Source organism: Rutilus rutilus (assembly GCF_951802725.1).
Source record: "Rutilus rutilus genome assembly, chromosome: 2".
In the NCBI taxonomy this organism is placed as follows: domain Eukaryota; kingdom Metazoa; phylum Chordata; class Actinopteri; order Cypriniformes; family Leuciscidae; genus Rutilus; species Rutilus rutilus.
In genome coordinates this window covers 7287070-7314632 of record NC_140210.1, presented here as the reverse complement: position 1 = coordinate 7314632, position 27563 = coordinate 7287070, and the positions used below count along the sequence as shown (strand labels likewise).

General features: G+C 36.2%; 1 protein-coding gene and 2 long non-coding RNA genes across 5 annotated transcripts; all 3 read left to right on the top strand.

Annotated features, from left to right (window-relative positions):
• Positions 1–2379: 2379 nt before the first annotated feature.
• On the top strand, positions 2380–4321 carry LOC311286700. Its single transcript, XR_014626621.1, has 5 exons — positions 2380–2514; positions 2749–2889; positions 3208–3347; positions 3901–3955; positions 4173–4321. It is a non-coding gene; the product is annotated as an uncharacterized lncRNA (long non-coding RNA).
• Positions 4322–4657: 336 nt separating this feature from the next.
• Positions 4658–21514, top strand: LOC311282966 (monocyte to macrophage differentiation factor 2). 2 transcript variants are annotated; one of them, XM_084397097.1, is made up of 8 exons: positions 4658–4805; positions 14339–14420; positions 17280–17440; positions 17677–17751; positions 19570–19671; positions 19775–19844; positions 19928–20117; positions 20291–21514. In XM_084397097.1, exons 1-8 carry the CDS (start codon positions 4792–4794, stop codon positions 20296–20298), a joined length of 702 nt encoding a protein of 233 aa, XP_084253223.1. In that variant the 5' UTR covers positions 4658–4791; the 3' UTR covers positions 20299–21514. The 2 variants fall into 2 exon arrangements, with proteins under 2 accessions (XP_084253223.1, XP_084253222.1); XM_084397096.1 differs by having other exon boundaries at positions 19928–21514.
• On the top strand, positions 4889–12337 carry LOC311282982. Of its 2 annotated transcripts, XR_014626001.1 has the most exons (6): positions 4889–6897; positions 7143–7170; positions 7333–7578; positions 7976–8137; positions 10761–10855; positions 11407–12337. It is a non-coding gene; the product is annotated as an uncharacterized lncRNA (long non-coding RNA). The 2 variants fall into 2 exon arrangements; XR_014626002.1 differs by lacking the exon at positions 10761–10855 and having other exon boundaries at positions 4899–6897; positions 11407–12336.
• Positions 21515–27563: the final 6049 nt, after the last annotated feature.

Here is a 27563-nt window from a genome sequence, read left to right as displayed (position 1 = left end):
GTAAATCGCTTTCTTTGACGTAGATTTAAAACAGTCCAGCTGTGGTGTATCAAAAGACAAAATTGAGTCCATATTTACATCCACCGTTTCCTCAAGTATGGCTGGAGACACTCTGATTTTTGGAAATTCAAGGAAATGAATAGTGGAATAAAGTCGTTATTTTTGTTTGTTTTTGCGGACAAAAAGTATTCTCGTCGCTTGATATACTTAAGATTGAGCCACTGTAGTCACTTGGACTATAATAACGATCTCTTTAATAACTTTTCTGGGCCAGCAAGTTTGGGCCACCTAGCAGCCTATGGAGGAGTGAGACAAGGCTCAGATTTCATCAAAAATATCTTAATTTGTGTTCCGAAGATGAACGAAGGTCTTACGCGGTTGGAACAACATGAGGGTGAGTAATTACTGACAGAATTTTCATTTTTGGGTGAACTATCCCTTTAATTTGCCCCACCTGCCTTTCTCGTTACCCTCTTTTGTTTGCTTCCTATTTAGTCTCCGTGTTTGCAGTCCTGTGCTGGTTTGTTGTCTATGTTCCTTCGTGTTCTTGTTTGATGCCATATGCCTGTCTTGTTTTCCCCCCATGGGGAGTTTTGTTTTGTTTAAAGAAGTTTCCTGCACATGAATCCTTGCTTCATTTTCACCATTCTGTGACAGAGATAAACTGAAAACACTGGAATATATAAAATCATTCAGATTAAAATAATTTAGACTTGTTTGATAATAATAACTTAATAAAATAATGTAGACTTGTTTCTCATTGTAGGGATTCCTCAAGTGATTGTCATGACCAAAGTGGATGAAGCATGTCCGCTGGTCAATAATGATCTAAGGAAGATCTACACTAGCAAGATCATCAAAGCGAGGGTAGATCATTCATTTAAACATCTATGCATGTTACTATAGTTCGGTAGTTTTACAAACAATTTTGCATTCTGCTCCTGTCCAGATGGAGATCTGCAAAAGCATTGTGGGTGTGCCAATGACCAGTATCTCAGTGAAGAACTACCATGATGAGATTGACACAGATGATGATGTTGATGTTTTGATTCTCAAGGCATTTGATCAGATTGTGCGTTCTGCTAATGCAAGACTGAGAAGGGGTGCTTCAAACGTATGAGAAATTCACAAGTTGGAAGACCAGAGAATGTTGTAACATGCATGGGCAGAGCATTTTAACTGTAAAAATATAAAGGATTTTTAGGCACATTTTATATGCACAGTGCACACACACAAACATATATATTGTTGTACCTGTGTAGATGGTGATGGCGTGTAACATTTTACTTCTACAAGACATTCCATTTACAACATGATATAGGTAATAGCCAACATTTGACAATGGTAAAATTGTGTTTTTGTGTAATTGTGTATTCCATGGTTTTCGAGCAAGATGTAAAATAGCTCTGCCTGCTACTTGGAAATAAAAATGTGTTGTTGGCAACTACTTATTTTGTATAGTCTTCTTCTGTGTAATGGTAATTTTACACAGTTAATATTAATTTCAGCATTTACTAAAACATTATTAAAATCAAAAGTTGTATTTGTTAACATTAGTTAATGCACTGACTGTGACATAACATGAACAAACAATTAAAAGTTGAATTATTATTAACTAAGATTAACAAATAGGCCTACAGTAACAAATGTTTAGCTCATGATTAGTTAATGTTAGTTAATATGAATAATAAACAAATTAACCTTATTGTAAAGTGTAGCCTACTATGAAATCAAAGATATAAATTCCTTACAATTTAGGGCTGGACATGGACTTAAAATTTCTAGATGTATTTCCCCAAGCTAATAACACTTGCCTTGGATAAAAGCGAATGACATTGTCAGACTCAGAATTCGGCTGAAATTGAGCTATACTTTTATGATTCTTAAGCATAACTCACATGCTGCCGCAACTTTTACAGTAGCATGGTAGGATAAATGTAACTTTTCCGTATTAGCTTAATGTTACCTGCTGCCCATGCAGTTTGAAGACTCGCGGCGAAAGATATAGCGCTGGCAAAGGAAACTCCGCCTACCAGCACTTCACCTCCGCCAAATGCTTTCGCCAAAAAACACACAAAAAAAAGTAATAAGTTTTTGTATTATTATTGTTATGGCAATGGTGTATAAGTGTATTGTTATTTATTATAACATTTATTTTAATATTTTTTATTATTTACATTTATCAGAGAGGGGCACAATACATTTTGCGACAAAAGGGGCAGGGGCTTGAGCCCCTCCGGCCCCCCTGTGCACGCCACTGATTGGTAGTCTGTGTGCCTACTTTCTTTTGGGGTCCATCTGTATTTTTATGCAAAGAGCCAGACCAACCAGCAGAGTGCACGTATGAGCTTTAAACACTTGAATACACTTGTGGATGTCACAAAGAAGAGCGAATATAAAAGCCGTGGTACAACACTCGTCCTGTCTCTTTCCTCAAGACAACTTTTGTGTGATCAAGACGCTGCGGTGCAACATGTGCGGTTTTTCAGAAACCCGCTTTGTTTTTGCAAGCGTGTAAGTATTGTTTTTTTTTTTCAGAACCCCAATGTTGCGTAAGATTACGATATTAGCTTAAGATCCACCTTTATCTGCAGCTATGATTGGAGTGACACTATCAACGTTTCCAATTACTTTATTGCGTGTAATTTACATTTACACACCTAAATCTCCCGCCAGGTTCTCGTTTGGAGGCTTGAATGGGTTTACACGGGAACCGCATATGAACCTATCTTTGTTTCCCGGTTGTAGAGTCTTCAGTCTGAATCATGTTTGGAGAACAGAAACACGTGGCCTTGGATGATGTTCGCCATTAGCGTTTGAACGAGTAGAACATCTGCACTTGATGATGCATCGATTCCAAATCGCGATGAATGCGATCAAGAGATGGCGGTAAGTGAACCTTAGACAATGGATTCTTCTGATATGCACTGGTTTTGAATAAAGTGATTTGTTGAGCCACTGATGACTTCATTTACTTTTCTGACACCTCGTATGAACGCTGTATTCAGCAGCTGATTATACAATCTAGTCTGAGGCTCTTGCTTCACATAATAAATGTGACTTATTTTAGGTTTCCCACGTTCATGCACTAGTGTTTTTTTATACAATTATAGTCAATGTTTAGTGTGAAGGATACTATTCTGCAAGAAACTTTATTGTGTGTAAATTACATTAAACCCCCATATCTTTATTTTGTGATTTTTGTAGAGTCTCCAGTCTGAATAATTTTGGGAGAACAGAAACATATGTGGCCTTGGATGACGTTCGCCATTGGCCTTTGAACGAGTAGAACATCTGTGCTTGATGCATTGATTCTAAAACGCCATGAACGTGATCTAGAGATGGTGGTAAGTGAACCTTAGATAATGGACTCTGTATACTATACACTGGTTTTGAATAAATTGTTGAGCCGCTGATGACTTCAATTACTTTTCTGACACCTCGTATGAACGCTGTATTCAGCAGCTGATTATACAATCTAGTCTGAGGCTCTTGCATGTGACTAATTTTAGGGTTCCCACTTTCATGCTCTAGGTTTTTATTTATTTTTTTGTTATTTATTTTTATGCCTTTTGTAGAGTGTTTGGTGGGCAAGATGTTATTCTGCGAGTAACTTGTAGGCTTTTAAAGACCTTTCAAAGCTGAATCAGTTCGAGATCCCTTGTTAAAATAATTTAAAGTGCTTTTACCATTATGGTTCTATAACTTGAAAAGATTGGGACCTAATATTTTTGGCAATAAGCCCCAATCCTATAAATTAAATCCTCTATCTGGTAAGCGTGTGGCTACAAAAGTCATAAATCTATTGGTCAAAGTGTGGGAACTCTTACTTTTGTAAGTTGTGTTTGCATTTAATGTATGGCATTTCAGCTACTGAGATTGCTTTGTTTTTCCCATCAGCTTTCACTGATGGTTCGAGTTGAAACTGCTGACTGCAAGAACATGGTGTTGTGAGGTGAGACCATTTCTTTTTTTTTTTACTTTTTTTTTTTTTTTTTTTGTTAAGTAGTTTGACTGATCGATGGTTAATGGGGCTGATTGTAAACTCTCCCTGAGCAGTTTAACTCTATACTACTATGCATCTCTCCGGACTGGTTGAGGCTGCAAGACATGGCCAGCTCAGTGTACGCTTGGATATGATGCAGCTTTACATTTTACTTTGTTATTTGCAGGTGTGAGGACCAAGAAATCATCTGGCATACAGTTTGGAATCCGATCTCCTGTTTATGCGTGGATGTCACTGTGGAAATGAATGCTCTTCAATTATGCATTTCAAATTACATGTTAGGATGCATTTGTTTGTCTAAATAAATGTGTAAACAAAACCTTGACTTTTTTTCTTATTTCCCTTTTTAACCCTTTGTATCAGTTAAGTTTCTATAATAAAAAGCAGTTTCTATAAGCTCAAGTTTAGGACACCATAATAAAAAGGATCAATTGAGGTCTAATGCCGTCATGAAGCCTTTTAAAACTGAGAAATGTTTGAACCTAATATGGCTATGTCCAATATCTTGAGTGAGCTGATGGACGATACATCGAATAAACCACCATAGCCTACTATACTGATCCACGGCATTTCTGATGACAGGAAGACCGGGTTCCTGAGACCGTTACATGCTCTCTACTTCCGGATTATTGCTCATAATGATCGCCTCGTTGTGTAGTTCAACACCCGAATGATGTTTCAGAGAGGTCGTTAATACATTAGTGTGTCGCTGAGTGACGAGCTCTGAACTGAATCTACGACGTTTTTATCTAGACTCGCGCAACTGTTGGATTTCACGCGTTTAAATGAAACTTATAAGGTGAGTAACGTTTAATGTGGCGACGCTAGAGATGAAAGAAAAAAGAAATATGATTAAATTAGCGACTGTTCTGAATAGAGAGAGAGGAGGGTATTGTCAATGCTGTCGTTTTTCTGTCTAGCTGTCTTTTGTGATGTGACACCCACGCGCCACAAAGAAAAGCTAAACGTTACTCGTTTACGTGGGTAATATAAATGTTTATCTTTAAACCTGTACATGTAGATTCTTGAAAGTTACGTTGTACTGTTAAAATGACGGTATTTCCTATAAACGAGTGTTCGATTCTCCCTGAACAGATTTGCGTGCTGCCTGACTGATGTTTATGGGAGTGGTAGAAAAAGACGGTGTTTTAATACTATATTTGCGTAGAACTGTGACCATTTTTCAGATTTGACTGTAAACGTAAACCGTGAGCATGTAAGATTGAGCTCTCGGGTGTTCATTGCCGTGTACGAACAGTTGACATCTGGATCTGTTCGGTTCATTGTCCGTGGCTTCGTGAGGATGTGCTGATAGCAAGTGCTAATGGGAAGAGAACACATTTTGAGTGATGCTGGACTGGCTCTTTCCGTATGGTTTCAAGTAGTTAGGCTCTATTAATATTGTTTATGGCTTCTTGACGTAACTTTCATTTCCCTCCAAAATCTATTAAATAATACCAGGAACATGGTTTTAATTTCTTAAATGAATGTTTTTATTATTTTATGCGGCTTACAGTCCCATACAAAAATGTAATATATGGCCATATATGTACTTATATTTTAAATAGCATGACATATATCTATACATATATTTGACTTATATGAGAACACAATATATGCCTGCAACATATATCTATAGATATATTTGACTTATCTGAGAACACAATATATGCCTGCAACATATATCTATACATATATTTGACTTATCTGAGAACACAATATATGACTGCAACATATATCTACATATATTTGACTTATCTGAGAACACAATATATGCCTGCAACATATATCTATACATATATTTGACTTATCTGAGAACACAATATATGCCTGCAACATATATCTATACATATATTTGACTTATCTGAGAACACAATATATGCCTGCAACATATATCTATACATATATTTGACTTATCTGAGAACACAATATATGCCTGCAACATATATCTATACATATATTTGACTTATCTGAGAACACAATATATGACTGCAACATATATCTATACATATATTTGACTTATCTGAGAACACAATATATGACTGCAACATATATCTATACATATATTTGACTTATCTGAGAACACAATATATGACTGCAACATATATCTATACATATATTTGACTTATCTGAGAACACAATATATGCCTGCAACATATATGAACATTTATGTGTCCAAACATGTGAAGAAAATATTTGAGTTCATCCATATATGATACCATATATCTGCATATATTACAGTATAGTATTGGTTTCTCGCATATATGGACAACATTAATTATAAATATGTGACATACATATTTGTTTTCAACATATTTAATAAATGTATGTAAACATACACTGTAACCCTTTACTGTAAATTTATAACGAATTTCTTACAGAATTGTACTGTATTTCCATAATACAGTATTAAGATGTATCTTTTACAGAACAGCTGTAAATATACAGCACATTTCTGTTTTCGTCCTGATAAATTCGTTACCACCATCATACTGACTGAAAAGGCATTGCATTGTGGGATTGATTTCTTTCGCGCTCAATTCAGTTCAAATGTGACGCGTCATGCGAGCAGCAGCAGCAGACAGTAACGTTAGGCAGCTACAACAGGCAAACTCGTTTTGTCAGCGGGATTCAACTGAACAAAATAATCATTCCTGTTATCAAGATAAACAATGTCTGCGAATCTGTGAGCAATTTTAAAGCTTTTTTGAGGTTCGGTTCGTGTTTCAAACATTAGTTGCCTGTGACGCAGCAGAAAATGGACGACGTTAACGGTAGCAGCTACCTGAAGACGGATGGAAGAATTTGTCATTGAATAATCTAACCTGCGCGTGACGATAAGTGGGATTTAGAGTTTGAGAAGATGGAGAATTGTTCAACTGAGTGATACGGTAAGCCAATAGCAGCTATATAAGTTTTTTTTTTTTTTTTTTTTTTTTTTTTTTTGAGTTTCTACATTGTTTTCACGTATTTGGTTTGATTTTGCGAACGCGGTTTAACGTGGCCGCGCAAGCAATTCACTGACTCTGTTCCACCTGTTTACCAAGTAACGTTAACTTCGACATTTCATATAATAGGCAACCTTTACCATGCTATTTGCATGACGTGCATTTGATATATATTTTTTTCGTTTTAGGCTTTGTAATCTGATGGCCATTGTTAATGTAAGTGCTTTTAAGTAGTGTTACAGTTATAGTCTAGCCTATGTGGTAAAAAAAAAAAAATGCTGTCAAATTCTGTCAGTTCTGTGATCGTGCTTTTGAATCGTTGTCAGAATTTTGCTAGCACATGAAAATCCATGTTCCTAATGCTGTTTTCAAATGTAGTAGGCCTATTCCTGATTGCCATCCCATGGTCCTACAACTACTCCCTAATTCAAAGAAGTTAGACGGTGTTATCCTTCAAGCAGATAAGTAGAGATTATTCAGCAAATCTCATTAATTTGTAATATGTTTTATGTTTTGGTTCTGTTGATCAAGGTTGTGCTGTCCTTTTTAAAAATTGTTTCAGGAATTTGCATCGCTGATGTCCAGCAATCTACATTTGCCAGAAAGTCCACGACTTATTTCCTGGTATGTAAACATTAAAGGGGTAGATGAAACCTAAAATGAAAAGCCATCATTTACTCACCCCACTGCAAAATATGTTTTTCTTAATTAGTGTTTTTATTTTGTTCCCAGTCCAGATATCTACAATTCTTACATGAAGAAGCATTTAATAGACACGTAAAAATTGTCTTGTTTTCTTAAAGAATAAGTCAAAATTAAGTGAGTTTATGCTTAAAACAAACAAAATTATATGCCAGTGCATTTTAGCATTCTAACCAATTTTAATTTTTAGTTGAAAAATGTAATTCATAGAACTATGAATAGACAACTACATTGAACCACAGTGGAATCCACAGTAGTTATTTTAATTATTAATATTATTTATTTATTCTTTTTTTTTTTTTTTTTTATTCCATTACAGGTCAATCTCTAAGCAACCAGTGCTGGATATTAAGTTTGGAAGGTCAAGGTGTGTGTGAAGGATCACAGCCTCTTCATCACTGGCCTGGCAGCACTGTTTTCCTCCTCCTATAACTTCAGCTTGCAGTACCAGGAAGAGGCAGCACCTTGAGTTTGTTCAGAGGTTAGTCATTGGCATATTTGCCATTCATATATATATATATATATATATATATATATATATATATATATATATAATTAGACTGAATTGTGTCACTAACCTTGACTTGACAGTATTTATTATGTTGACTACTGGTATGAACAATATGGCCCTGGTTTCCATACAGGGCTTAGCTTAAAGGAGAACTCCGGTCAATTTTAACATTGAGCTAATTTTTTTGTACATTTGGAGTGCTGTCAATACAGAGAACAACGACAAAAATCGGTGTTGCCTACACCGAGTTATTCTATTTTTAAAATTTGCACCCTATTGACTTCAATGGGGCAAGTAGTAAGCCTGCTTTTTAGCCTCTTAACATCCTTTAAGTGTCATTACAAGTGCACAGAAAATGTGAGTGATTCCTTCCGAGTGAACACGGGTGGATCTGACTGCAGTAGATGTTAGAGATATTAATAAAAATGAAGTTAATTCAGCCAGCGCTCATACCTTTGTTTACATCCTGTTTTCGGTGGAAGGCCATAGTAATCGATTGTCGAGTTCACGCGAATAGGTTTAGTACCTATGATCACGCGCGTGAACTCGACAATCGACTACTCGTTCATCTTCAGAACACAAATTAAGATATTTTTGATGAAATCTGAGAGGTTTCTGAACCACCCATAGACAGCAACGTCTTTGCAACTTTTAAGGCCCAGAAAGCTTGTAAAAACATTGTTTAAATCAGAGGTCCCCAACCCCCGGGCCGCGGACCGGTACCGGTCCGTGGGACATTTGGTACCGGGCCTCACAGAAAGAATAGGCTATATAACTTAACGTATTTTCCGGACTATAAATCGTTCTGGAGTATATGTCGCATCAGTAAAAAAATGCGTCATGAAGAAGAAAAAACATAATATAGCCTAAGTCGCACTGGACTATAAGTCGCATTAATTTAGAAATGTAGCCTATTTCACAAAAAAAAATATATATATAAAAAAAAGAATAATAATAATTGTTCGGATGGGACTGTTCACCCTTACGGACGTGCAGCGCTCTGAAAGCGGCACAAAAAGACTGCTTTAAAACTTTCACAGAGACCTCAGAGTCAGACAGAAAGCAAAAAGCCTGTCTTTAAATTGTATTTCGTTTTGTATTAATTGTATCTTAATTTTAATCAATGTTTCATCACCCAATTGCCAGGATTTAATAAGAAGTAGGCCTAAATATAATAGAAAATATTTAATCAGGACACGGAGGCGCGGGCGCGTGAACTGGAGCTGATCTCATAAATTAACCGAAATTCAGCGTATAAGGTAGCCTACTTGCCTCACAGACCTGAGACATAGAAAGCTTGAAATGTCTAATTTTAAACAGAACAATTCAAAACAAAAGAAAACTGACTGTTCTCTGCTTATGTAATTCGTATATGTGCATTTCTCTCGGGCGCGTTCAGGCATACTGCGAAGATCGAGTCAGCATTGTCAACTTCATCTTTGCACAGAAAACACTTGTTTAAACAATTAAAATGTCTCCTGCTATATTTTACATATTCATAATCATTCATTTTGGTTCTTAAAATCGGTTCTTTGTGACAGCTTTTAGGTGCTTTATTGGCAGCGCCACCTTACATCGCATCAGCACCGTAAACATGGAGATTTTTTTCTTTTGGGGGGCTTTTTGTTTGTGTTCAGGCTTTCTCAGTTGTCTTTAGACGCGATATTACGAGTACCCTGCTAATAAAATTGCAAGTAAGCCTACACATTGGATTCACGTTTATCCTATATTTAATTGTTTTTTATATATTTTTTATATTTTGTTGTATTTATCCGCCGCACCTTAAAGGCCAGTCCGTGGAAATATTGTCTGATATTAAACCGGTCCGTGGCGCAAAAAAGGTTGGGGACCGCTGGTTTAAATAATCCATGTAACTAGTGCAACCTTAAAGGAGAACTCCGGTCAATTTTAACATTGAGCTCATTTTTTTGTAAATTTGGAGTGCTGTCAGTACAGAGAACAACGACAAAAATCGGTGTTGCCTACACCGTGTTATCCTCTTTTTAAAATTTGCACCCTGTTGACTTCAAGTTTTAAACCTGCTTTTAGCCTCGTAACATCCTTGATGTGTCATACAAGTGCCCAGCCATGTGAGTGATTCCTTCAGAGTGAACACGGGTGAATCTGACTGCAGTAGATGTGAAAGATATCTTGTTGAAACATCTACAAATGTCCGTATATAGGTGAAAATGCCCCTTGAAATCAATTTAAGGTGGCAAATATTACCCCTTAATAAAAAATGTTAATTTCTGTCACTGCTGTAAACTGACCACTGCATAGAATAGGAAAAATATGAATATCTTTGTCAGTCAGCTGTCAACAGGCCTAAACAAGCCATGGCACCAAGCACAGAAACACAATCAGTAAAATGTTATCTAATTATTATCAAGAAAACTTTGAAAATATCGATCGAGACATTTTGTCAATATTGCACACCCCTAATGCATGGTATTAATTTTGATTTCTTCGGGTCTTAAAAAGCCTTAAATTTGACTTTAAAAAATGTGCAGAAACCCTGCTTCATAATATTTAGGTTGAACCACTGTAGCTATATATTTACCAATGTTTTTACCACTTTTCTGGGCTTTGACAGTTGCAATGATATTGATATCAATGGAAGGACAAAACTATCAGATTTCATCAAAAATATCTTCATTTGTGTCCCGAAGATGAACAAAAGTCTTGAGGGTGAGTAATAATGACAGAATTTAAATTTTTGGGTGCAAACATGCATTTTAGTCTGGTAAATCATGTTGTCATATATGCAATAAACATTGCAAGGCTTGCAATTAAGTTAAATTATTTCTGTCACAAAGGTTTGGGCTGGATTCTGGCAGTGTGTGCTCTATATAAACGGAGAGTCTAAAGACTGCCTTTCCACTGATACTCTGATGGCACCGGATGAGGGGATGATATTGTTAATGAGCTGGGTGATGAGTAGACAAAAGTTGTAGAATAAAACTTTAAATCTGGCAACCCCACTTCCAAAAATTTAGTTAGTTGACAGTGCGCATGTAAACAGACACATTGAGTTGATGTATTTTACCAGGGCAGAAAAAATATCAGTTATTGATCACAACATCCAACATTGCATTTTTTTTTTTCACAACATCCTACATTGCATTTTTTTTATTTATTTTTTTATGTTCAGTTTTAGACAGCTTTTGTGCTGTCTCTCTTTGTCAAAATATATACCTTCAGTTAATAATATTTAATTGTTGTTTTTTTCTGCCTTTTAGACGGTTTCTTGACATCAATCCTGAACGTAGATCAAAAACAAAGTAAGGACAAGTAACTTCAAAGAAAACTGGCCAAGTTGTGCAAAACAAGAACACCACTGTAAGCCTACAGGTGTCCTCACTTCTGCGAAACCTTGCAGACTTTGAATGGGATTTCGTTTGCACTTTTATGGACTTCAAAAAAGAATCAGCATTTCACTGTCGTTATAAAGCTTGGAAGAGTTAGGACATTTTTTAATAGAACTCTGATTGTGTTCATCTGAAAGAAGAATGCCATGTAGACCTAGGATGACTTGAGGGTGAGTAAATCATGTGCTAATTTAAATTTTTGGGTGAACTATTCCTTTAAGTGCTAACTGTTACCTGTTTGTTGTTAAGTGTTAAAATTGCATTTTATGTTTAAAAAGTAATTCAGCCAACATGTTCACAGAAGGCAATTTAACTAAATAAATGTTTTAAAACCCAGAAAATGTTGTTTTCTTTTTCCTAGTGTGACTACTCTTATGAAACCTTAAAGTATAATATTTTAATTATGTAATAATAAAAGCAGTATTCCCTGTAAAAATACAATTTATTGCTGTCGACAAGTTTAATAATGTAAAATGTGGTATATACTGTATTTGGTAATTACAGTGGAGTACTGTAAATGCTGTTTACTGTAGTAGTGCTGTAAAAATACAGTATGTGGATAGCAACCCAGCTGCCAGTATTTAACTAAATTTACAGTGAAACGTTTTACAGTGTACATGCATGTGATACTGATGCATTTTTAAAGCTGTGGCATATGGTTATGGTACTTTGTGGATGTATTTGTCAAAAATGACAAAACACTGCATTATTGTATTAAAATACTATATTTGGTATTCACACAATAGACAAAATCTCCAACTATAGGCATTTAATTTCAAGGCATTCAGATATAAGATTTGTATCCCTAATATATGTGAAAGTATGTACTATAGAAATAAGTACATATATGCATGTATACATATATGCGTCATATATGCATGTATACATATATGCGTCATATATGCATGTATACATATATGCGTCATATATGCATGTATACATATATGCGTCATATATGCATGTATACATATATGCGTCATATATGCATGTATACATATATGCGTCTTACATATATTTTACATATATGTGCATATACGGGAAAATATATGGCACTTACATGAAAACGGCCATTTTTGATATATTTTGAAATATATGTTTCATATATGTATATGTATTTTACATATATGAATTTTGCATATATTCTCATATATGCAGCAGACATACATGGGCACTAACATTATATATGTAATTTACATATATTGACATATATTACATTTCTGTATCACTCTCCAGAAATTATAAACGAGAAAAAAAATAAAAGGCTGAAATTCTTGAAAAAAAGTAGTCCAAATAGTATTTTCTTTTTAAAAATATTATTAGTATATCAGAAACTTTTGTCTAAAATTTCACTGTGGCATAAACAGGAGAGGACAATGACTGTGTATACTATATTTGGATCCTTTTATGAAAATGACATGTTTTGTTACAATAGTTTCTTCAGTGTTTTAAACAAAATATTGAGCCAACATTACTGTAAGAGATTATCAACAGGATTTCTTTTTCTTTTTGTGTGGGGTGCATGAGTTTTAGTAAGTGTTGACCATTGTAATGAATACTAGAACAAATTTAGGCCATGCTATTTGGGTTACTAACAATAGAAATTAGGACAAATGTGGGTTATATGCCTTGAACTAGATGTGGTCATTAAGAAACAACCATAGCTACAACCACAACCATAACTTAGCAAGTCAAATCAGTTTTGTTTGACCTGATTTCATATTGCTTATTTAAGTCTTTATTAACCGTCATGAGGCTGCTGTGTGGTCAAACAAACCTATTCTTATTGCTTTTTGTTCTAGAAAATATCTGCTCCATCAATCTCATTTTTGAATTCAACTCCTCTGAACATAAACATTTAGGAAAATGATGTACCTTCCAAGTAATGTGCAGTCATTTATACCAAATTACTACTGAATTGGCACATAATGTCTTTCTCTGCATCACATTTCTAAGTTTCTCTATTTGGCAGCAAAACTATAACGTAAACTAGTGGTCTTGAATTCAAAGTGTCACTGTGGTACAAAAGAAGAAGAAAAGAAACCACACACAGCCTCATTCCTTTTCCGTCACAGTCTCATGTTTCCATGCCAACAGTGACATCAGCACTTGTGCAGGGATGTGTGTAAGGATGAAAGACTCCTCTGCTGTGGTTCTCCATGGTTACCATCCACTGCCAGCCAACTGCAAAAGTTATTATCAGTCACATGATAATTTGACCTATATGGTGATTAACTCATCAGCAATTATAATAAAACAACGCAATAATGCATTTGATCAAAAAATGGTAACACTTTTGTTTAGTGTCATTAGCATGAGGCTAGGATATTACTAGGATATTGGCTGTTTATTAGAACTTATAAAGCACATATTAATGCCTTATTCTGCATAACCATATTCTACATCCCTTAATCATACCCAATAACTATTAATAAGCAGTAATTAGGAGTTTACTGAGGCAAATTTGTATTGAAATTTCATTGAAAAGGGCAAATTTCTTTTTTCATTTTGTACAACAAGTCTGTATAGGAGTAAATGAAATGTGTGGTGACATTTGTGGTGTATTTTACTGACTATAACAGTAACATTAGCCTATATGTTGAGTTACGGAATTGTTTATTTAATCAAAACCATTTTAAAAGAATTAACTTTGTTAAACAACATTCAAACTCAAATGTCAAGAGCATAATTACCGTAGCTTTAGGTAAGCAGGTAGGTAATGGTATGTTATGCATTTCTTTTTCAGTTTATAAGTAATTAGCTTTACCTGATCCTGCATTTTCTAACTCTTTCTTTTTGCTTTTAGATTTATGAACAATCGTGTACCATCTAATAAGAGATATCAGCCAACAGAATATGAACACGCTGCTAACTGTGCCACACATGCGGTGAGTTGTGTGTTTAGAATAAAAATAACCTAGAATAGGGAGGGATTAAGGAATCCCTGTAGTAGTGCAGTAATCGATTTCTGAGGAACGCTGTTGGAAGTGGAACGAACCGAGCACCAAAACACACTTGCAGCTAATCAGGAGTAAGGGGCGTATACACTCATGATGGGGAGGTGCCTGTGTTGCAGTGTGTTTGTGAATTTAGGGGTGGAGCTATCAAGATAGGGGTGTGAATCTTTTGGGTATAGGGGTGTGCTTGTTTTGGTGATTTCAAATATCAACAGCGTTTTTTCAGAAATCACTTACTGCACCTTTAAATTATGTTTTATTAAAAAAGCACATTCAGATTAGCACGAGAGGAGGCATATATATAGCCGACCTACCTCTATCCCATGACAGCTTTCCAGCATCCCTTCACCACCTCAACTCCTCAATCTTAAATATTTCCTATCCCAACCAGGAATGGGGGATGTGAGGGAGGGTGAACTTGTGAAGTGCTCATGGAAGAGATGAGTTTTCAGCTGTTTCTTGACAACTGTCAGGGATTTGGCTGTCAAGTGAATTCAAGTCACTTTTATTTATATAGCCATTTATACAATATGGATTGTTCAAAGCAGCTTTAAAGTGATAACAGGAAAATAATGCATTTTGGCTGTTGTTCTGCCGAAGTCAGTACAGTGTTGATTCAGTTCCGTTGTAAAGATCATCAATTAAAAAATTAGTTAATTTAATCTATAAAGCAGTTCTGCAAAAAATGATGTCATCATCCAGCTCAGTTCAGTTCTCATCCAACAGCGTCAGTACAGTCAGATCAAAAATTTTGTTGAATATTAAGTGTCCCCAATTAAGCAAGCCATAGGCGACAGTGGAAAGGAACCCAAACTCCATTAGGTGACAGAATGGAGAAAAAAACCTTGGGAGAAACCAGGCTCAGTCGGGGGGCCAGTTCTCCTCTGGCCAATGAACGAACACGGTGTGATATGATTCAGGCTTCATCACAAGTCAGAATTCAGATCGGGATCGGTAGCATTCAAATATTCATCCCGTTCCTTTTGCTTGAAGATCGGATTCATCACGCCAATATGGAGCCAAAGCTGGCCATAGGGTCTGTGCGGAGGACCTGTCTGGTTCTTGTGGTCTTTGCTGAGGATCTGTGCCGATGGCTGTCATGTCGATGAGGCCTTCACAGGGGATTGTCTAGTAGACACGGTCTCTGCTGACATTCAGGGCTGCGTTTTGGTCGTGTCTAGGTGCAGGTCCACCATCTGATCTGGATATGGACCGGATCCAGCTGACTACGGTAACTTTGGGATAAGGATGAGACATACAGACTAATATTAGCGTAATTGCCATTCTTACGACGTAACAAGTACATCGGGTGTTATAGAAAATGTTCCCGTTTTGGGTTTACCTAATTTATGCAGCCTAAAAATATTTTAACTGATTTGAATAGAAATAGATAATGTGTTATATGTATGCCAGGTTAAAGAGACGTGTTTTTAGTCTAGATTTAAACTGACAGAGTTTGTTTGCTTCCCGAACAATGCTAACAAGACTATTCCAGAGTTTAGGTGCTAAATAAGAAAAAGATCTAACTCCTGCCGTTGATTTTGATATTGTATTGGTAATATCAGCTGGCCAGAATTTTGAGATTGCAATAGACGTAAAGGACTCTAATGCATTAAGATCTGACTAAAGTACTGAGGAGCTAAACCATTTAGTGCTTTGTAAGTAGTTAGCAAGATTTTAAAATGTATGCAATGTTTAATAGGGAGCCAGCCAATGCATTGTTGACAGAACCGGGCTAATATGGTCATACTTCCTGGTTCTAGAAAGAACTCTAGTCCATTTTGGACCAGAGTTTGTTTATTAAGTGTTCAGGGCAACCACCCAGTAGACCATTACAATAATCTAGCCTTGAGGCCATGAACACTGAACTAAATTTACTGCTTTGTCATTGAGAACACATGTCGTAATTTAGATATATTTTTAAGATGTAAAAATGTTTTACAGATGCTAGAAATGTGGCTTTCAAATGAATAGGGTTGGAAAGATCATTCTACTAGCAAGGAACAGTGAACAAAAACTTTCTTGAGATTAATTGTGTGCTGGTGATGGTACCTTGCAATCTCCATTTACAGACTTAAAGCTCCTTGAGGGCACATCACTTGTAAGAGAGAGTGGAGGTTGGAGGGTGCGGAGCCCGTGGCCGTCCTGTAGGCAAGCACCTATGTTGTGAACTTGATGCGAGCTAGAAATGACTGGCCCTGGGTGAGAAGTTGTGTTGCATGCTCAGTTAGGGAAAGCCTGATCTTCCTGGTGTTGTACTGTGCAAACTTACATGGCCATGCTGTAGTAGCAATGTGGTCTTTGAAGGTCAGCTGGTCATCAAAGATTACCCCAAGATTCCTGGCCGAACTTGATGTGATTATTGTTGTTGAACCTAGCTGGATAATAAAGTTGTGCTGTACTGACGGGGTGGCTGGGAAGACAAGAAGCTCTGTCTTTGCTAAGTTGAGTTGTACTGTAATGTTCTTTCATCAATCCGCCATGCAGTCTGAGATCCATGCAATTGCCATGGGATCGTCTGGTTGAAATGAAAAGAATAGCTGTGTGTCATCAGCAATGATAGGAGAAACCATGTGCCTGTATAATGAGTCCCAGTGATGTAGTAGTGTATATGGAGAAGAGGAGAGGTCCAAGAGGTCCATACTTGATCATGAGTATATACATTATATACAATAAATAAATACATTATATACAATAAATAAATACCATACATTTGTTTTGAAATTATTTCCTATAGTCTACAGTCTGCACATATTGTTCTAATAATCAGTGATTATATTTTATTCTCAGCTCTGGATCATTCCCAGCATTGTGGGTGGGATCTTGTTGTACCTCTTATCTGATGACCACTGGGAGGAGATTTCAGCATGGCTTTATGGGGCGGGACTATCAAGTCTTTTCATCATATCCACAGTTTTCCATACTGTCTCCTGGAAAAAGAGTCATCTCCGGTAAGACTTTCATATGAGCTAAATCAGCTTTTTGATCAGTACATTGTTCAGTTTGTGTACTGGGAATTCAGACACTTGAACATGAATGTTAATCTAGCGAGTTACAAGTGATTTTGTTTTCATTTTGTGACCTCAAGCTAGAGTAGCTGGAAGAATCATTTAGGCCTAACTGGTAATCTATCTTAATATTTATTTAAACTTGTGCTTGAGAAGTGATATTTTACTTTACTTTTTAGATCGGTTGAACACTGTTTCCACATGTGCGACAGGATGGTGATCTATTTCTTCATTGCTGCATCCTACACACCATGGTGAGCTCATGTACAGAGTGAATGTTGTTTATTCATCAATTTAAGAAATGAGTTTTAAGTCTGCATTAGGGATTAATGGCTTTGTGTTTGGCTTTCATAAATTGACACATTTAGAAGTGCAGGTTGGTAGTTAGGGCTACGTTCACACATTCAGTTTTTGGGATTATCAACCGCATTTACTTATAGGCATGAGTACTGTTACAAGCTCATATCTCAGTCGCAGTAAGATACCGAAACCACACATGAAAACCCACAACATACGGTAGATGCCCGTTTGTGCAGCGCAGTGCGGCTCTCTTGGACTGTGACTTGGCCGAGTAGTTGTCCAGTCCGGTTGTGTTCACACAGCGGGGGTTATAGAATGCGGTTGTCACTCCCATTAATCACTGTGTGTGGACGTAACTGTATTAAGGACTCAAATACAGGACTGAGACCCTGTTTACACCTGGTATTAAGGTGTGTGTTGGTCAATCGGAGTTTTGGTCACTACGAAAGCAATCTGTTCAAATGAGTTTTCAACTACCTCTGGAAGTGGACAAGGTAAAAAAAATGTAGACCCCATTTACACCTGTATTTAGCGTTGTCCACTTGTGTTCCAATCGACCAAAATGCATCTTAATACCAGGTGTAAACAGGGCCTGACATCTGTATTCTGTTACTGTGTGAATGTGGCCATGAAGACCAAGGGTTCAAATGTGCCAATCCTTTTAAGTTTGTTTCCACTAAGATGTGTGAATCTGTTTTTAGCAGAAATACTGATGGTGCCATAGATTCTGTTAACACAGAAACATTTTCCTTATTTTGGAGCACCATTAGTTCTATAAAAGGATGTGTTGCTTAAAGTCACAAAAAAAATTACATTCTTATTTTTTTTATGGAATATTCCAGTATTTGTTATAAATTATATGATTTCTCTTTGTGTTTACTGCCGCAAATTTACTGGGCCTACATTTTCTTGTTCTCGTTTCTACACTGATGAGCCAAAACATTATGACCAATCACAGATGAAGAGAATATTGTTAATCATCTTCTAATAAGACTACATACTAAGGTCTGGGTAGATTATATGGTAAGCAAACAATCAGTTCCTGTAATTATCGTGTTGGAGGCAGGAGAAATGAGCAGGAATAAAGATCTGAGTGACTTTGACAAGGTCGAAATTGTAATGGCAAGGTGACTGGGTCAGAGTATCTCTGAAATGGCAAGGCTTGTGGGTTGCTCCCGGTCAGCAGTGGTGAGAATTTACCAACAGTGTTACGAGAAGGAACAAACCACAAACCGGCGACAGGGTGTTGGGCGTCCAAGGCTTATTGATGCACAAGGGTAAAGAAGGTCTCAACTTCCATTTCATGCCAACTTTAAACTTGCAATATTTTGTTACTTAGTTGTATTGACTTGATTTCAAATGTAATTTCAAGTCAAACAGGTATTCTGAGAAATAGCGATCATTTTCTGAAGTATGTTAAACTGATACAACTGAAAACAATTCTCAGTCCAATTCACATTTTATACAACAGACATGTTTAGTTGTAGTAATTAAAATAATGTACTTGTTTTGATCAATTACAAAGAAGTCAGATGTTGAATTAGTCTTTTCAGAGCTTTGAGTATAGTTGTTTTCCTATTTGTGACTCAGCTGCATAGCCTTGAGTTATGAATCTCAATTGTACTTTTACATTTATTTGATCCAAATGGATTTACAGTGCATTCTGAATTAACATTTAGTGTTTATATTCCCTGGGAATCAAACTGTGAGGCTTTCACAGATAGTTGGTGTCCGAAGCACCATTAATTAAGGATGTAATGGCTTTATGGCAGGCTGACGCTGCGGGAGCTTGGACCATGGGCTGCCCACATGCGTTGGGTTGTCTGGGTGATGGCCACTGTAGGAACTGCCTATGTATTCTTTTTCCATGAAAGGTGAGCACGTGTTTGACAAATGACAAGTGTTGATTTCTACTTACATTTTCACTTTGGTACGTTTTCTGTGCTACAGGTGTTTCTTGTGTCCTTTGTGTTACAGGTTTAAAGTTGTAGAGCTGATTTGTTACATAGCAATGGGTGTTTTTCCCGCCCTTGTCATCCTCTCTATGGTAAGAAAATGAATGCTTTCAGTTGAAAATGTCATGACAGACTAATTAGAATTAAATGAAATGTCTGTCTGTTTTCCTTATAGGCAGACAGGTCAGGTCTGTGTGAGCTGCTGGTTGGTGGCGGGTGTTATGTGTTGGGCATTGTCTTCTTTAAAAGTGATGGAATAGTGCCCTTTGCTCACGCTATATGGCATCTCCTTGTTGCAATGGGAGCAAGTATCCATTACTATGCCATCTGGAAGTACCTGTACACACCTCTCAATCAACCAACCAGTACGGCCCGGTGACACACCCATGCATACACCTAACCACAAATCATTTGAATATATATTTGCCACTAAAGTGCTAAAATTCTACTAAAGCATAAACAATATTGTTTGTTTTTTTCTCTTGTGTTTTTGCTAGCGAACAGTTTGACTGATGTAACTCTTGTCACTTATTAATAGGTCTTTAACTAGCACAGAAATTACAACTAGCCTTTGTGAGACTACAGACAGCAGGGGTCATTTTGGACCTGAAGCCGTGTGCAATCCTGAGACTGATAAAGGATCCAGAACATGAACATTTCTGTAAAAATCTATGGACGTATTACATGACGGTTTACAATTTTTTAAAAAGGTATATACTGAGCAAATGTAAAATCACTGCCAGATATTTGTAAAAACACTCATCCTGGATAGTAATTACTTGACTACAGTTTAAAGGTATTTCTGTAGTGTTTTTTTAAATTGATGTAAGATTATTCTGCCAATTCTGCCACTGCCAGTGGGGAGATATTCTTATTTCTGTCAGAAATATGAGTACATTTTGTATTACTGTACACAGTATCGATTCACCATGCTTCTAGTCTAGTGCAAGTTTGTTGCATTTTTGGATGTGTAATGTCTTTGGAAAATGCCACAAGTGCTTGATGACAATGTCCAGGGAAAGATTTGCTTAAAGATTTCATGGCTTAAAGGATAAGTTTAGGGTTTTTCGACTCATACCACATTATGATTGTGTTTAAATTTTTTCTTTCTTTAAAAAATATGCATAATTTGATTTACTAAAATATAATTCAAAAATGTATTATTTAATATTTTAAATAATATTAAATCATTTAATCAACTCGACTACAATAGGGTTTCAGCAACAACAACAAAATTTAGGAGTTAGGTCACAGCTCACTGTTTCGTTCTCTATATTGAGACTTGCATGGGGTTTTAAAGTGCCCCTATATGCTTTTTCGAATAATACCTTTCATGCAGTGTGAGCTGTTTGTGAATGTAAAAGGTCTGCAAAGTTTTAAAGATCAAAGTGCATGACAAATACAAATTAATGTCTCCTTTAAGAAAGGTTTGATTCTGAACTGCCGAAACGAGTCGTCTGCGATTCCACTCTCACTTCCGTTTACATGTGTAACAATGTAACAAATTTGCATAATGCCACCCTATGGTCTTCATTGGTTGCTCGTGAACAACGTCTGACCCGCCCTTAAACACTGTAGTTAGAGCTGAGGCCTGTAAGAGTTTGGTTCGTGTTGTCGATATGTCGAAAAGATGCTGTTTTTAGCGCTGCGAATCCACTTTGCATGCACTTACACAAAAGGATGAGGACTCACGCTGGAATTGATACAGCATTGTTACATCATTCGTATCACTGTTTATGCAAGCGCTGAGGAAGCCTACAAAGCTGAAATTCAGTAATAGGCGTTTCGTTTCCGACATGTGCTGTAAGCTGTTGACCAATCACAACAGACTTGGCCGTCTCAAATTTTTTTTATTTTGGGTGCATGTAAATCTATTGAAGGAGACCCCCAAAACACAATTAGAAACCTTTAAAATAGCATAATAGGGGCACTTTAAAGGCTTTTGTCCATTTTACTGCACTCAATTCCAATGAAAATCTGAAATTTAAAGTGTTTCATTTTATTTATTTAATTATTTATTTAAACTTTCAGCTGTTGTAGGTATTATATTACGAATCATTTTGTATGAGTGCTTAACAGGATATGAAACACAGACACACTGAAAATCGCCAGCTATTTGCCTTCATCATTTAAAGGTTTCATGACCAGGAGTAAAAATTACACTGATTTTTAGTCAGGTTCACCTCAGATTATTTTGATCTCTTTGAACTCAACAAAGGAACAGTTACCCAAAAACTGAAAATTCTGTCATTATTTAGGCACTGTTTACACCTGATGTTAAGATATTTTTGGTTGATCGGATCACAAGGAGACGAGGGACCTGTCTCTTTTGTACACTTTCAACCACTTCTGTCCTGATTTCTTCGAGGGGAGGGCTTCGAAGGAGAGATCTTTCGATCTAATGGACAAAATACGTTTGCGTAATTTACATATGAAAGCACCCGAAGCTTTCGTTTCTGCTCTGACAGCCGCAAGAGCACGCTGAACGATGTGAGTTTGTTAGAAATCAAGAATGGTGAGAGAACATTGTGCTTGGTATGTTTTTCGTCTTCAAACCAAACTTGGGTCTTCAGCTGACAAAGTTTAAATCCCGTCTGGCTAGCGCGCTTCCCATAATGTTATCGCATTAGGTCAGTAGGTGGTCTTGCGATCTGATCAATCTTTTCGACCACATGAACGTTTACACTACGAAACAGTCTTGAAGTGGAATCTACCTCTTGAAGTGGTCGAAAGTGGACAAGCTCAAAACTTTTTAGACCCCGTTTACACCTGTATTTAGTGTTGTCCACTTGTGTTCTGATTTACCAAATTGCATCTTAATACCAGGTGTAAACAGAGCCTTAGTTCCAAACTCGTATGTTTTTGTCTTTCTTCTATAGATTTTCCAGTCTAAACTTGGGCTGTTCTGACTTCATAAATGATAAAACTGCAACAATAAAATACCATTAAAAGGTTCCTTATTTTTTGTTCTATGCAAGAAAGAAAATCATAGAGGTTCAGAACAACATGAGGGTGTAAATAATGGCAGAAATTTCATTTTTGGATGAATTATAATACACATTTAGCACACTTTTGTGATTATACGGTTTTTAGTACTGTCTCAGCTTCAACATCTGATTACCAATGGTCAAGGTTTGTAAATTAGCCGTCTTTTCCATTGGACTGATCAGCCAAAGCTTTTCCTCTCAGGGTTGCTAAATCGCTGGCTGGTAATCACAATTTCTAAAGCATTCCATTTTTGTTGCGCTTCCTTTGCCCATTCATATTTTAATAACATTTTAATGTTGAAAATAAATTGAACATTGTAATATTGTACAACTAATAAACTAAAGTCTATTAAACAAGTATTTAAATTTGTATGGCCTTTACAATAACGTAAAGCTCTTAAATGACTCTTAAAACTCAACAGAATTTTTCCCAAAATGTGCATTTGTTATTGTTTTACATCTTAAAAGAACTGATATTTATTGTATTATGAATATAGAAAGTGTTTGGTCAGTAGTTGTAATCCACATGTACATAATCATATTTAGCTATAAATGCATTATAATGTTAATATGTATGTTTGCTGTGTTAAGATTATACATTTCATAAGGATTTCATTAGTGTTTTTTGGAAAAGTATTTTTATTTGCTATTTTTTTTCCCCAAAGTTTTATTTCATGATGAGTGAATTTCAGCTGAAATGTGTATGCTGTTGAAACACATCGCCTTAGTCAGTGAAGATTTACGCTTTTAGTGGACCAACAAGGTGAACGTGATTTCACCAAGTACAACATGTTCCTGGATCAACATCATTGTTGGTCCTGGAACAACATTCAAATCAACCAATCAGATTTGAAGGACAAGTTTACAGTTTATGTCAAGTTTAGGCTTACAACCAGGTGCTTCTACATCAATGTTATTCACATTCATTCAACAAAATATGTTGATCCAGGAACATGTCTTACTTGGCAAAATACCTGTGACCTTGCAAACACACTGTCAGGTACGTTTTTGCACCCTTACAGGGTTTAAGTTGAAAGTAAGGGCTGTTTGTGACTTAAGGTTTCAGTTTGAACTTGAAATTGCTTCTGCTCTCATTTTTTTGCTTTACGGAGACTAATGAGTTACACTGACAATGCAATTTTTTTGTAAATACATGAGACCCTAATGATATTTTATTAACCAAGTAAGTGTTGATGTTATGGATGCTGTTGCCTATTCAGTTCTACTGTATACAGTAATATCTAAATCTAAATCTTTTTTTAACACAATTGTACAATGAGTTTAACTGTTTCTAAATGATTTTAAAATGTGTTAATGACTTTTGTTCATTAAGTGTTCCCTGCTTTTGTCATTTTTGACTGCTTTTTTTCAAATCTTTGTTTGGTGTATTCTGCTTTATGACAAATGTGTTTACTATGAAGGAGCAGTTACAGTTTACATCCACCATAGAGCTTTCACTGCCACTCAGCCTGAGATTATTCATTTCCATTTTCTTTGACCTTGAATGAAAACAACACTATTTATTATAACTTATTAGCGTGTGCATACTGAATGTACAAAAGTCTCCTTCCTCTCACCTTTGAGTTGAGATGTTTGATAAATGCTGTGATTAATTATGGTGTTTTAACATGTTGAAATGATAGAAAGCTTATAGTTTACCTTTGACTCAAAGCTAACAGAAAATGGACAAACCAAGTTATAAAATCGTTATCACACAATTTCATGCTATTTTGCCTTGACAAATCTTTCTTAAAGGGATAGTTCACCCAAAATGTTTTAATTCTGTCATCATTTACTCACCCAAACCTGTATGAATTTCTTTCTTTGCTAAACACAGAAGAAGGTATTTTGAAGAAAATGGGTAACCAAACAGTTGACAGTAGCCATTGACTTCCGTCCGTAGTACGAAAAATAAAAGTTAATGGCTACCATGAAATGTTCGGTTACCCACATTCTTCAAAATGTTTTCCTCTGTTCAGCAAAAAAAAAGACATGCATAGAGGTTTGAAACAACACAAGTAAATTATGACAGAACTTTTTTTTTTTGTGTGTGTGTGAACTAAACCTTTAAATAATGTAGAATTTAGTGTAGTCGGTTCATGATATCTGACACCAAACTTCACAAAACATCAGGCTGCCTATACCTGTCCTTAATTCTGGGGAGAATTATGAAAAATATGAATTCAGTAAAATGACTGAATCCTCTATTTAAGCTGAATCCACTTGAAACCTAACCCTGACCTCGCTGTAAATATCATTTGTGCCTTTTCTAGTTTGGGTGTGTTTCGGAACAGTTCAAGGCTTTGTCTTGTTGGCCATTCTGCTTATAAAAATGTCTTTTGAACCTTTCACATGAAGGTATTTGTGATTGTGATTTCGCTGCTACGTTTGTAATTGCCCCAGTTTTTGTATTTGTATTAAGACCATGTTATTTCAATGCTTTTTATCAAGGAAACTTCCTTCTGAAGCATCATTTGAGTCCGGCATTGTACGCATTTTGTATGTATGTGGGTTGATCAATAAACACAAAGAATAAACACCATTTTGAACCCAATTATTCATTCATTTATTGCTTTATTTACTGAAATTGCAGTTAATAATACTGTCATGCTGCAGGACAATTTTCACATTTTAACTAAAATGTTCCATATAAAATGCATGCTTTTTACTGTCTATCCAAATAGATGTGGCTTTGATTAAATCATGTTTTAATTGTCAAGACAAAATTCGAAATGGAATTTACAACCAACAAATGGCTGTATTAGATCATTGCTACAGTATATTTCTCAGCCGTCAGTTCCACCACCAAACCACCAGATGTCACAATTCTAGTTTGGTTTTATTCATTGTGATCATTTTCTGTTTTTCATTACAGACTTTAAAAAGAATGGCAATGTTTTGTATGTAGAAAAAAAAGGGGACTTCTTTCAAGGATTTTTTATTTTTATGCCATGGATCAATCCATTATACATATTTAAACACTGACATTTGTAATGTAGGCCTACAAATGTGAGCCAAAAACATCCTGGGATTTGAATGAGTATATGCTTCATTCTGAGCTGCCGGATGTCCCAGTAGAGGGCCCCACTTTACACCCTCAGGAGACCAGATCTATTAGTCATTCCACTGGAATTAATTATTCATAGAGATGTGCCATGTTCTTAACAGACATTATCAGTAAAGTGCCCAAATTACATTAAATTGCTATTCCCAGTCACTCGAACATTTGCATAACATGTATTCTTTAAGCATTGAACATTATTTTAACTGCAGTTTCTCTTAAACCAAGAATTGTAGCCAAAATAAATGTAGAAACTAACTGTCATATAATACAAAATAAATAGGCCTACATTAACTCAATCCTCAGAAAGAGGGTACGGATCTAACATTCAACATGATATTAAAATGCATTGTATTGCTATAGTTGGAAGGCCTAGGCTATAGTTCATTCATATGAATGTTCTGAATGAGTGTTCTTTCACATTTTTCAGAATCAGTGTGTAGAAAAAATACGGATCATAGCCATCTGAATATAGCTCACCGGAGCTGAACTAGGCTATTCATAAGCACACAGGGACATAAAAGTGTGTCCAAATAATTATTGCAATGAAGTTTCATCAACTGGTGTGCATTTTTAGATGATTTATAAAGTCCCCCTTGGGTTACAGGGTGATAGCTTCTATTTCACAAGACTGGTTGCCCACTGAAGCTAAGCACGCAGGGTTGAGCCTGGTGGTCAGTACCTGGATGAGAGACGGAGACCTGGGAAAACTGCTGGAAGAGGTGTCAGTGAGGCCAGTAGGGGGCGCTCTCCCTGTGGTCTGAGTGGGTCCAGTTTACAATAATGGGAACACAACAAAAAGCCCTATCCTTCGGATGAGACGTTAAACCAAGGTCCTGACTCTGTGGTCATTAAAAATCCTAGGATGTCCTTTGAAAAGAAGTAGGGGTGTAACCCCGGCTTTCTGAGCAAATTGCCCATTGGCCTCCTCATCCGTATACTGATTGACTTCATCACTCAGTCTCAGTGGAGGGAGTTCTGGCGCATCTTCCAGATGGATGCTGCACATTGGTGGTACATGGTCGAGGAGAAGTGTTATATAAATGTAACAAATTATTAAATACACTAGCATAGTGAACTGATACTGACATTTAATTTCATGTTATTTGCAATTTGTATGCAGCCTATATTAATTAGTTGAACTTAAGAGCGCTTTTTTGTTATAAATAACAACATTAATCATGGTATGTGCTGTAGTAGGCTATATTACTTTAGTATGTTACTCAATACTATAAGTTAAAACTTTTAACTTGACATTAGCCTATTACACTGCACTTTTTAAAAAAGTGTAAGAAACCAAAGTGCAGCCTCTTTAAATTATTGCCTAGACTAGTGGACTTTTATTTCAGCATTATTATCATTTGCATGCACAGTACATGTACTGTACATTCATTAAAGAAAGAAAATGTGCTCCCAAGTTCAGAAAGGTGCTAGTAGGGTAGTTCAACTCAACTTTGACATTAATTTGTTTTACAAATGAAAACACATAGAAAAAAATGCACTTAAGAGGGGGCTTTATTCAGGATAAGAAGCCATTTTCAATTCGCGCGAATGAAAACTAGGCTGACGGATATGGCACAGTCAATTCGTGGCTATCGCGTGTCTAAATTTCAATTCGACAATAAAGTTGAATTACGACCCATTCAACAGACTGTATGTCTATCTCATACAGCCTCGGTTTAATTCGCTAAATATCACATAGCCTATGGCATGGCATACACCTCCCTGCCTAAACGTCCAAGCGTAACAATACGAGATAGCTT

Bases quoted from the DNA above. Each gene is read 5' to 3' on its own strand.
- LOC311282966 (XM_084397096.1), top strand. The intron at 14,421-17,279 runs GTGAGTTGTGTG...TTTTATTCTCAG, and splicing joins CTAACTGTGCCACACATGCG to CTCTGGATCATTCCCAGCAT. The intron at 19,845-19,927 runs GTAAGAAAATGA...TTTTCCTTATAG, and splicing joins CCCTTGTCATCCTCTCTATG to GCAGACAGGTCAGGTCTGTG.